At 36.1% G+C, this 12,539-nt stretch overlaps 1 protein-coding gene across 2 annotated transcripts in view; it reads right to left on the bottom strand.

Moving 5' to 3' along the window:
- The window catches only part of IntS10 (integrator complex subunit 10), a 59,349-nt gene that overhangs the window by 17,468 nt on the left and 29,342 nt on the right, over window positions 1-12,539 (bottom strand). For both annotated transcript variants that reach the window (XM_081729936.1, XM_081729935.1), the window contains exons 8-9: window positions 9,317-9,480; window positions 8,296-8,529 (exon numbers count right to left, since the gene is read on the bottom strand). In XM_081729936.1, coding sequence (XP_081586062.1) covers window positions 8,296-8,529; window positions 9,317-9,480 — 398 coding nt within the window. The remainder of the gene's footprint in view (window positions 1-8,295; window positions 8,530-9,316; window positions 9,481-12,539) is intronic.

Here is a 12,539-nt window from a genome sequence, read left to right on the forward strand (position 1 = left end):
TCTTCCATAATCGAAATAACAGAACAGAAACGGGATTTTACTTATTTTCACTTTAAATTAATTTATTTCGGATTTTGATTTAAATCAACGATTTTTATTTAAAAAATCAAGTGATTTAAATCTTGATTAAAATCGTGATTTAAATCAGACATTTAAATCAATCCACCCTACTTATTATTATAATTATTTAAAAGCATTGATTTTATAGTATGCATAAAAAGGGAGAAAATATTTTTGTTCGAGTAAACTGAAAAATGGAACTAAAACTAAAAGCGATCCATAAACTCTTTATCTTTTAGTCTTCGTCCCATTCAAAGTTTAATCCATAAAACCTTTAAACTTTAACTTTAGGAAGAACGCCAAATACTTTAATGAAGGAAAATTTTATAGTCCAACCAAATTACACATTAACCCAGTTATTTAAAACAACAAAATGAAACCTGCTGGAATATGTCGCACTCTTAATTTAAAAAAAAAAAAAAAGCTATGACGTCATCAGCATAGCTAGCGAAAAGAAATCATACTGAAATCTTTAAATACATATAACTTTTCACATGCAGAAGCAAGAATGTTTATTTTCATGACGGAATGAAAGAAATGAATTGGAAAATTTGTGGAATAAACTATAAACTGGAACTTAAATCGAACGTCTCCTTTGAAAAATTTACATAAACTGAAAAATTTTCCTTTTTGAATACATGTTGTAAAGGTCAAACGTAAATATCTTCCTGATTACAGAAGACTAATAACCATTTGTGCATTCATATTGTAGGCCATTTTTGTCACTTTAAAACGACATGTTTTATTTCTTTATCACAAAAATAAGAGAACTATTTGATTTTATATTATTGAGAATCCGGTTCTTAATAAGGTTTTATGTGTGCTTAAAAAGGCATCATTCTCGCCTGCTTTTAATTTAAGATCAAATCCTTTAGAAACTGTTATAACTGTTTCGAATTATAGTTAATCAAAAATAATACAAAAATAATAATGTAAATTAGCGCAAATAAAATAATACATTAAATATCAAATAAATACGATACTTGCACAATAACTACGGTTGTTTCACATTTAGTTCCAACGTTTACGTTATGTAGGTGGAGAACTTAGTAAACTGCTTTCGTCAATTATTACAAGGTTGAAGTTTCCATCCATTATTTTCTTGGAATTAATCTTCAAATAAACATGATACGCTATGTTAATATTTGTTCCTTCTCTCGTCCAATACACAACTACGAAGCATTTTTAATCCGTTTTATCAATCATGTCAGGGAAGATAAAAGAGAACTGAAGATATCTATTTGATGACGAAGTAAGTAGTTTGTAAGCTTTATTTTTGCTTTCCTGAAAGGAGCAAAAATTGAATTACATCCGACGAATGCATGGAAAAAAGCACATACACTTTCATATATTCATATATCTGTCGAATGTTTTGTATGTGATCTTCTTCACCAGTCAAACAGGCCATTAACATGAATATTTGATCTGTCGCATAAATGATCAACAATAACAGGAGATCTGTATCTTTCTCAGCAAGTACCAGTACCTGTGATTCTATTGCTGTTACTTCAATGGCTTTTGCTGCAACAGAGGAGTTCGTGTCAGTAAATGCATCCACAACTTTTTCCAGGAGGCGCTTTACAAGATTTATGAAGCTTGCTTTGTTCATGTAGTTTGAAAGGAAATAGTCTTCAACATCCTCCTCCACATTCACTTTAATAAAAGTAAGGAACTTTATTGTTTGTGGGTGAGCCATACATTTTATGCTGGATTCTCCTTCTTACTCATCAACTACTATGTGGCATCTTCCGTAATGTTTCACATATTGCGTTAATATATTTCTGTAGGGGTTTCTGGACGTTGTTAAATAACTACGCAACAAATGACTACCAATAACTTTACTGTATATATTGCGGAAAAGAAACAACAAAAGCAAAATAATTTCATAATATATCAACAGTAAAGTTATGTACTGCCTTTTCTAATGACATGCTGTCAAACGTAATAATGGAGATGTCAGTTGAACAGTCGTCAAAGATCTGATCACGTTCTTCCACCGAAAATGAACTTAACTGAAAAGTTTATCGACAGTGTTTTTGAGACAAGCAAGTCCGATTTCTAACGCTGGATTACAATTTACAGAGTTGTTATTAATAAATAAAAAAATCTTTGTTTTACGTCCACTGTTATGCCAGTTAGTCTAAAAGAGACGGTGATGATGAGAAATGAATGAAATGGTGGAATAGAGAAAATGGGTGGAAACGGAAGAACCCCGAGAAAGCTCACGTAAAAGCTCACTTGGCGCAAGCTGGGATCGAACCAGGGACCTCATGCATCAGAGGTGAACGCTCTACCACTGAGCCACCGCGGCCCCTGTCACTAATAACGCCACTGGAAAGAAATAAAAGGCCAATTGAAGATTTCTTAGAGAGGCTGATGAACACAAACAAACTCTAACAACTTGTGTGCACCTGATATGTTTCGCTCCTGTTTGGACGATCTTAGATCGACGTATTTATCTGATTATGTGTTTTAATTTTCCGGTGATCTTCTCAATGACGCTCAATACTCCAGATCTTACTAGCATTGTATCCAACTCTTTTCATTCTCCTTCTCCTTGCTTCAGAAATGAAAAAAATATAACGAACTATAAAGGTAACCAAGAAAGTTCTGTCGCTTTTTCGCCCACCAACTTTGAACATCAACATGTCACCTAAGACGTATCTGGAACATCAAAAATTGTCCCCATCAGCATCGACGACCTTCTGCCAATGTTCTGGAAGGCCATGGATTCCATCGCCGTAGTACTTGCAGGGTCGCGAAGCGAACAGTGTATCAAATGCATTCTGCACCTCTACTAGATTTGAACTGGCGTCCTCAAAGGTGATTGTCCAAGGAATGGAACAGGCTATAATCGGACGGTGTAATGTCCGGGTGGTATGGCGGATGCAATAATGTTTCCCATTCAAGGCGAAGAATAATGTTCCGGGTCATCCTAGCCACATGGGGCTTAGGTTGTGTGTAACAGGAGGACCCCTTTGCGATTCAGAAGTGCTGGCTCCAGAGTTTTGAGTTTTTCTTGAACATGGCTCAACTGCTGGCAGTACACAGTTGTATTGATGCTCTGACCAACTGGTAGCAGTTCCCGATGCACGATGCCGCGAGCACTCCATCAAACTTACAGGAGGACCTTCTTCTGGTGCACTGCTGGTTTCGGCTGCTGTTTTGGAACCGGCTCATGGGATGCTAACCAATGATGACGGTGTCGTGGAGCTTCGTACAGGATCCACTTCTCATCACATGTCAACACCCTGTCCAGAAAAGGCTCCTTCCTCAGACGAGACAGCAAAGAAACACAGGTGTCTGCTCGCGTTGCCTTCTGCCCCGGAGTCAAATCATGTGGGACGAATCAACCCAACTTGTAGTGCTTCCCAAGTTGATGGAGGTACTGCCGAATGGTTTCTCCACTCACACTGAATTCCATTCCACCCAGTTCCTCACATGTCTGGCCACTGTTCGCCTCAATTGCTGCCTGAATTCCCATGTTCAATTTATCCTTAACGCAAGTTCAGGTTGTAACTGACCTGCCATAACCAGGTAGTATGTTGGATATACCCACACCAACAACTGACCTTCGTCTTGTCTCCATTCTCATTCAACTCACGGTGTGAGGGCCAATTGAACAGAGACTTCCACAAAAAGCGACAGAACTTTCTTGGTTACCTTTATACTTTCAACAGATAAAGCTTCGTCATCAAGTGGATGTCAATTCTGCTTTCATTTTCCCCGATGTGATTGATGCTACGGTTAAAAATTATTCCTGACTATGTATTGCACGAAAGAAAAACTAGCAAGATATATATTTATTTGAAGACTGTTACCAAGAAGACAATCAGTGGAAACTTCAACCTTGCAGTAATTTCTCCAAACTCAGTTGAAGTATGTCAGCGTTCATTGCATGCATATTATTTGTTTGTTGAAGTTCATGTCCCTCTTCAGCATCGAGGCTATATGAGACATGGACTTACAGTTTAAGGTAGTGTCCAAACCAACGTAATGCTCTCTCACCGGAAATACAGACCGTAATCACATGCATCAAAGATGCACGCGATAAGAACTAAAGGTATGGGCGAAAGTTAACACAGAAAAAAAAAAAAGACATTACTACCAGGCAAATTTGTTCATTCTTTGAAAATACCAACGCAATGATAGAGACACTGCTGACAAATCATTTTACTTATTACAATGATGCATAAGGTCCGTGGTCTTCAATTTCGCCGTAATTTGTGGCGTACCCTCTTCAGCGTACCTTGGACGGGCCTGAAGTACAAGTTCCGTAGCTTGGTCGTGATGCGACGGAGGGGCTGTGGTGCAGTTTTGTTTTCATCTCCCATCGTAGACGTCCGCAGCCAGCAGAGATCAGAAATGCCTGTGGGACATTTGATGAACTGGCGTCCCGTGGCACGAATGGTACTGAGTGGTCGCCAACCAGACAGTTGTTTTCCTGGCATAATGACTGGTTGCGAGGTCTAGCCAAAATACATAGTTATCACTATCATTATATATGCTAATGAATTGGAGCAACTTAGGTTGACATCATTTGGGTGTATATGTCGGCTGTGATTGCTGGACCATTAACTGTATTGATAAATGGGGAAGGGGGGGGGTGACACCCTTTGGCGAAATGGCCACTCATATCAGTACTTTGTTCTGAAATTTGTCCGTGCTTTTGTAGCGTACAGTAGCTGGAATCCCCATAATATCTTAAGTATAATGTCTGCCGCTTCCTGACAATTTATTTCCGGAACATCAAAAATGACTTTCAACGCCCATGATAATCGTCATTGTGTCAGGATACAAAATGTCACAACGAAGTTTTCTATATTTGCCTGCTATTGTAAAGAGTTGCTTCTCTGTATACTTCGGCGGTTTATGACGCTTCAAATATTTCACACCCGTTTTCTGCAAATTCCGAGCAATTGTTATTTTCGAGACGAAATTTTCCAGCAGTTTCTAACCACTTGTCACAATACGATTTTCTGCATGTTTCTTTAGTTTCCTCTGTCACTGTAAGTCAGTTTGCAATTCAAATAGTGTTTTATGATGGTATATAGTTCTCTTTCTGAAAATGCTTGACAAATTCCACCACAGGCAGTTATACAAGAAGGGGACACATAATCGTCATAATGCAATTCTCTCTCTTTTTTTTTTCTTTCTTTCTTTCTTTTTCTTTCTTTTTTTTTTTTTCAGCCGGATACTGTTCACATCTGTCTGCTCAATACGAGGCACACTATCTATGAAACCTTGATCCCTAGGACTGCCTCATACTCCTCACTGTGACTTGGCACAGCGATGACAAGTTTGAAAGACACGGTGAACTACCACCCACAAAACAGGGTTACAGCCTTCGAAACAACAAACTTATACCAGTTAGAACACTGAAAGCAGCTCTGAAAGCCATCTGAATATAGTGATGTGCAATTGTAAAATGTCATATAGAAGTTACGTATACCTCTATGACATACCTAGTCATAGTTTCATCACCATTTAGTCTGTGGGAGTAGTGTGCCGGTGCTGTGTCATCAGTTATAGCTCAGAATACGTAAAGTAACTCTACTCAATTTCTCTCGACAAACTAAAATTACACAGTACAAATTACTCAAAATTTGGGATCTTAAAGCATCTACCGAAAATTTAGAATCGTAATTTATCGAAATTTTAGGATCGTAACAAAGGCGTAAGCCTCACAACATCTCCACCATGTGCCGGTGCTGTGTCATCAGTTATAGCTCAGAATACGTAATAAATAAATGCAATCAAATGGGGATGGAACTGATGCACAACACGGTACTTAGCTGTAAAATTGTGGTTGAATTTAAATAAAATTCAAATGCTTCTAATTTAGAAAATGACTAGTTGGGGGAAAGGGTGAGAGAAAGAGAAAGGTTATGACTAAAAGATAAAGGATGAGCACTAGCCTGATAGATCCAACAGGGCTGGCGTCGTCCTGGTCATCTGGAATGATGAATATCTTTCTCTGGAGAAGTCTGGATTAGCTGGAGACAGTCAACATCTGGATCTTAATCCTGTTGAACTGCAAGGGGCGTCGATGATGCTTCTTTACGATAATGTCCTTCTACATCTTCATTCTACTAGACTAATGACAAACTTAAAGGTGTCTGCGGCGATGAACCGTCAGAATAGTACTCTTTGACTTGTGGAGTCGGTGGTCCTCCAATGGTGGGATCCGCTTCTCTCCGATGATCCTGCACCTCTCTTGATCGCGTGTCGAATACCCCTTGTTGTTCTGTCCCTCGTGGTTTTGATCAATTCAAGAATGATGACCTAATCGGGAAGTATCAGGCTGTGCTTGAAGGTGTGCGGAAAGGAAAGAAGGAAGCTAGTCGAGTTTATTTAACAAATATGCATTTACAACAAGTGTCTGAGAATGTACACTTCTAGTCAAAGTTTTCTTTCAAAGTTTTTTAAAAGTTCATGTTGCTTTATATCCAATACATAGTCACTTCATTTCCAATAGACAGATACTTCACAGTAGTAATAGGCCAATGACGAATTGAAGAATGCGAGCATGACACAACATTCGCTCAATACATGCTAATGAAAAAAGTATTGTCAAAAGCAGTGAACTAAGCTCACCACTTGCACAACGGAAGCGTCTGAACTAAGTGTGAAACAACAGAATTTATTGTACAACGATCATATATTTGTATGTGTGTCGGATGTATCAAAAATTGAGAGTCATAGAGGCCAACCCTATGAAAAAGATCCGAAAATAGAGTAAAACTGTTGGAAATAGATGGTTTACAATGGTGGCATTTTTCAAATTGCACCAGCCGTTCGGATTCCACACGGCCGATATTAAATGAAAATGAAAAAGCAATAATTGGTTGTTCCCTTGGGCCCTCACGATATTATCCATTGTTGGGAATGAAATCTTTTAGTTTCACGTCCCACGATTATGCCCTTTAGGCTGAGACGGATGATTTAGACGACTGAATGATGATGGAAAATTTAGTGGAATGAGAATGTGGGAGGAAACGGGAGTACCTCGAGAAAACACACAGACACGATATTGTCTACCACACTCACCACTGAGTGCCCCCCCCCCCTTCTGACATTCTAGGTTCTCTCACATAACAATATGCCCTTCCGTTCCGTTTGAACCTTGCTTTTTCATTTCATTTTTTCCTGTCTTTATACGTAACAAAGTTGGTGTATGGCTTTTAATAGACCTGATATATGTATTCGATGCTTCCTTATCTGCGCTAATTTATATTATTATCAGTTTAAGTGTTTTTCTTATTATTTTTGAATCATTGTAATCCGAAACAATTGTAATAAATTCCACATGATTTTATCTCAAAATCAAAAGTAGGCGACAATGATGTCTCATTAAGCATACATTACGAACAGCATTATGCACAACATAAAATTATAAAGCTTTCTTATCGTTTCTGACAGAGAAATAGAGCATAATGTCATTTTATTTTAAATGACTAGAATGGTGTAGAAGATTAATGCACAAACACATATGCCACAATAATCAGGGAAATATTTACGTTTGAGCTTTAGAACATATATATATAAAAGTAAATTTTTGCAGTTTATGTGAAATATTTCAGAGCAAACGTTCAATTTAAATGTTATAGTGTATTCCACAAAATTTCCAATCTATTTCCTTCATTTTGTCATTAAAATAAACTCCCTGGTTTTAGTATGTAAAAAGTTGTATGGATTTTAAGAGTTCGCTTTGTTGATGATATCATAGCACAAAACCCCGAGACGGGATTTTTGGGCAGCACTATATATTCTAGCAGGTTTCGTTCCGTTATTTTAAGTGTCTGGGTTTGGAGTTTAGCAAGAGCCGCCATTGCTTCTGCCAATTTTCTCCTCTTCCGTACATGTATAAAAGGATTGTTAAAGAAAGAAAAAAAAATTACAGTCAATGTTTTCCATCATATTCTCTTATATACAATTTCTTTCCTAAGAATACATTAGTCAATTTCTTTTCCTTTCCATTAATTTTATCTATTCTTCTCCACACCCTCATTAAAAAATAGTTCTTTTTCTCGTTTTTGCGTAGCTTCTTGTCTACGTCCTAATACTCCACATCAAACAGTTGTTAATAATAATAATAATAATAATAATAATAATAATAATAATAATAATAATAATAATAATAATAATAATAATAATAATAAATATTTGATATGCAGTATTATTACTAACTATTCTATGATTTGCGGAGAAGATAGAAATGTTTAGATTACTCACCGCGCTCTAGGCTTTCAGTGCTATGAAGCAGGTCCCAGCATCTAATGGCCAGGAGAAAATTTTGACAAAGAGCAGAACTGGATGTCTGACTGTGTTTGCTAGCTGTGATCAATGGTCCAGTTTGTTCATCTTCAGTCTTCCTCCGTTTTAACTTTGGCTCTCCCATTGGAGATTCCTCGGGACCACAGAAAGCTTCTACAAGCACCAATGAAGTGTCCGTATTACTCGTATGACCTGCAAACACAAAAATAAAGTAGTAGCTGATATCTCATTCATTTTTTCTTACCTATGGCTCTGGACAAGCTAAGAAATATGAAATCTTTTGCTATTCCTCTCCAAATTGAAATCTGAGGCAATGATACCATAAAAACGATTTACGTGATGTTTCACAGCAGTTTTTAATGAATACTAAATTCAGATTTAAATTTCTCATTTTCTCTTCAGTGCATTACAGAATCGTATTTTGTACATCTCATGTTTTAAATTATTTAAGTACTCAAATATATTAGATATACTCATCACTACACAACTTCAAAACAAAGTTGTTACTATATTTCAGATCTAACCATGACTCTTTAACGAAAGATGGGACATGAAGAAAATTAAAACTGCTAAATGAACCCCCCCCCCAAAAAAAAAAGAACACTTTGTATATATGTATAAATATTTACATAGAAAATAATAAATTTAATATAAAGATACATAGAAAGCCAACCAAAAAGTTACACGCTGTGTTGCCTGTTGCGTGTTTTAGTTGTAGAGCAAAATACACTCTTTATTTCTGTTTTACCTGTTGAAACACCGAGGTTATGAGGCGGTCTACTACTAGCAAGGTTAGAACTTGCGACAACGAGCACTGAAAGAAAGCGCGCCAATCTGAAACTACAGATAAGCCCATGTAAAGTATTGTATATTTACATTGAAAATGGTGCTTTAATGACTCGTTCCTAGATATTCATCAATTTCTCTAACTTTTTATTAAGGTTAGAAAAATTAAGTCCTTTGAAAAATAACTCTTTACCTTGCAGAAGCGTCTGATCAATCATCGCTACGTATTCATATAAACAATGCAAAAAGAAGGTGGTTGTACAGTACAGCAGTTGCTTGTGATTTGGATGCTCTTCGTTGCCAAGTGGCTTGGAGCGACAGAAGTTGAGGATCTTCTGCCAATAACCGTCTTTGTTCCTACAACAGAATCAACAATACAAGGCATTAATAGTCGAAATAAAAACTTTCGAATTCATCATTGAAATTAGCTAAATCTTCTACATGATGTTTCAATAGGAAAGCTACGAAATATGGAAATCATTTCTATTATCTGTAATAAGCCCTTTTATTGTAGTATTAATGTTCCTTTTTGTATTCATTGTATGTACAGAAAGCCATGCATACGCCACTATTTTGTAATTGGTCTGTCATAATGTAAGATGCAGAAAAAGTGGGAAGAGAAAGACAACTCCGCAATCCAGCAATACTGTGTTAAATATCGTAGTGGATACTTCTGGTTTGAAAAGTGCTCTAAAGACATTCTGCAAACAAGTGGATTGTATTTAGTTTTTATAGAGAAGGAACAATTCAGGAAGGGGTCAGGCAAAAGTCATTATAACCAATTTTGTTTGATCTCTACGTTGAAGAAATCAAGGGCACCCATAGCCTAGGAACAAGGGTTCGTAGACAGAACATACACACGCTTAGATTTGCGGACGATATGAAGCTGTTGGCAGAAAATGAGCAAATAATTAGAAGCAGATCTAAATGGAATGCAATAGGTGCTTAGCAACAAGAACAAAATAGAAATTATGAAATGCGCACGGAAAGAAGATCAAAATAGATTACGTGATGAATGAATTTTGTTACTTAGGAAGTGAAATAAGAATTTAAAGAAAAAAAAAATAAATAAATAACCGACTTCAAGTCAATAACATTGCTCCACAAACGTCGAACATACATATGATCAAACACACACACAATTATGCTATTTCACACTGCTCCCGATGAGTACTTTCATAGTCTAGCACTGAGAACTATGCCTCTATCTGTATGAAATTTATATGGTAGTACCAGGCAAGTATACTCTTATTTACGAAAAAAAAAAAAAATGTCTATGTCGAAGTTAAGCGTCAAGATATCCACAATATCTATATAAAGGATATAAACCTTTTTTTTTTTTTTTTTTTTTTTTTACTTCTTTTCGTTACGTAATAACAAGCGAAAAAGAAGCAAACAAGATGTGAGTCACGTTTTTAAACTTGGAAGTGGATTGATTCTCCTATCCTTGATTAATGTAATCTATAAGAAATAGAATTTTCTCAGAAACCTCAAAAGAAAATATACTTTATGTTACATACAAATCTGACAATTTCTAGGGAAGTTTATTTAACGTAACCCGCTTGCCTCTAATCTTAAACTAAAAACACGCTGCTCTATAAAAATTGAAGGAAACTTATCGTGGGACATAATTCTTTAAAATTGGGAAGGAAAATGAACTCACTTCCTCACATTTGAACGATTTCAGCTCCAACAAATAGACCAATTCAACTCCTTGCCCTTGTTGATGCCAAAATCAAGTAAGGGAGGCCTCTCGAATAAAGTACATGCTGTATGCGTCATGAAAATTTGATGATTCCTGGGAAAGATATAGTAAACATTTCTTCTTTAAAGACAGAATGGACTCTTATCCCTTCTCAGTGATTAATTCAAGCTCAGGCAATAGAGACAACCCTTAGTTTTCAAGCAATGCACACACTATGTACCATAAAAATAAGGATTTCTATGAAATTGTAAACTCACCCCTCATCTTTGAACAAATTCAAAACCCGAAGCGATAGGCGTAATTGGCAAGTCTAAAAGGAACCAATATTGCATCAAACTGAAATACTTTCACGCACGTTAACGTGGAAAAGTTTATTATTATTATTATTATTATTATTATTTATGCAAGGACAGGAGTCAATCTACTAATTTCAACACCAAGCAATGATGATGATGACGAAGCATGAAAGAAAATACACGTCGTGGTGTTTCAAAATCCAATAATTTTTAGCAAAATTAAAGCGGTAAATTGTTATCACATTATATGTACCGTGTCATGCGAAAACGAACTAAGCGCCACTTTCGTACTTTTGAGAAAATTAGGTTTAAAGGTTGATGTCCAGCATTAGTGTAGCCGTAATCAAAAGTGAAATTATGTTTCTTTTTTGGAAAGGTGTTGGTTTCCCTCTCTTTTCGATTGTGCAAAACGTTCTAATGCTTATCAGGAACCAATCGTCGCATTTACGTGGATTTTCAAAATTTGGCGCTTAGTTCACTTTTGCATAACACGGTACATATATAACTGCTATTATTGATAGATTTGAACGTCAAATAAGCTTACTTCCTAAGGCTGGGGCAAGGCACATGCCAAGGCTCATCAAAATCGGATGTATTTTATGAAAGCTATAGTAGAGCAGACAGACACACAACTGCTGGTGATTACTGAAAACAGGCGGATTATATTCACCATCTTGTATATATTTATATTCTCATATGGTTTAATGTACACGTTGCCATGGAAATAGGCGTTTGAGAACGTTTGGAGTTGAAACTAAGTAGTTGAATGTGACTGGAAATGGAAGCCGGGAGTGCTTAATGTTTGTTCCGGAACATATTCGCGATTTTGCTCATTTTATCAGAAATAAAGTATGTTTGACAACTGAAGTGCAATTAATAACGCAAAATCTATTAAATAAAACAATTTGGGAAAATATCTGAAGTGAAAAAAGTACCTTTTATTCCATCAGTGATTCAACTTGTTTAATCTGCTTGTGGATTTGTAAATCTTGAGCATTAACATAAGCTGAACCCTTATTTTGGCTTAGAGGTTTTCTTTTTTCAAAATTAAGTTAGAACTAAATATAACGATTTGGAAGTTTTAACATTAGAGTTCGGCAAAGAATGTTGAAATTTTGAAGCCAACTAACATGACTAGTTTTAGTCTCTTCTTCCACAGAGCAAAATAACTGTATTTCTGAGCACCACACAATATTTTAGTACGTATTTAAATTATTATTATTTCAGCAGAATCAAAGAGTTTTTAGGAATAAAAATGTACCTTGATTTTCCCAATTCAATGACTTTAAAATTATAGTATAGATAAAATTCTTCAAACCAGATTTGTTCCCTAGAATGTTACGTATTATTGCACATATAGTCACAGCATATTAATATCAATGGAACAGTTTAATGGCTACTTTTATTTAAAATGA

The sequence above is a fragment of the Thermobia domestica genome, chromosome 11 (assembly GCF_964235325.1).
Source record: "Thermobia domestica chromosome 11, izTheDome1.hap1.1, whole genome shotgun sequence".
In the NCBI taxonomy this organism is placed as follows: Eukaryota; Metazoa; Arthropoda; class Insecta; order Zygentoma; family Lepismatidae; genus Thermobia; species Thermobia domestica.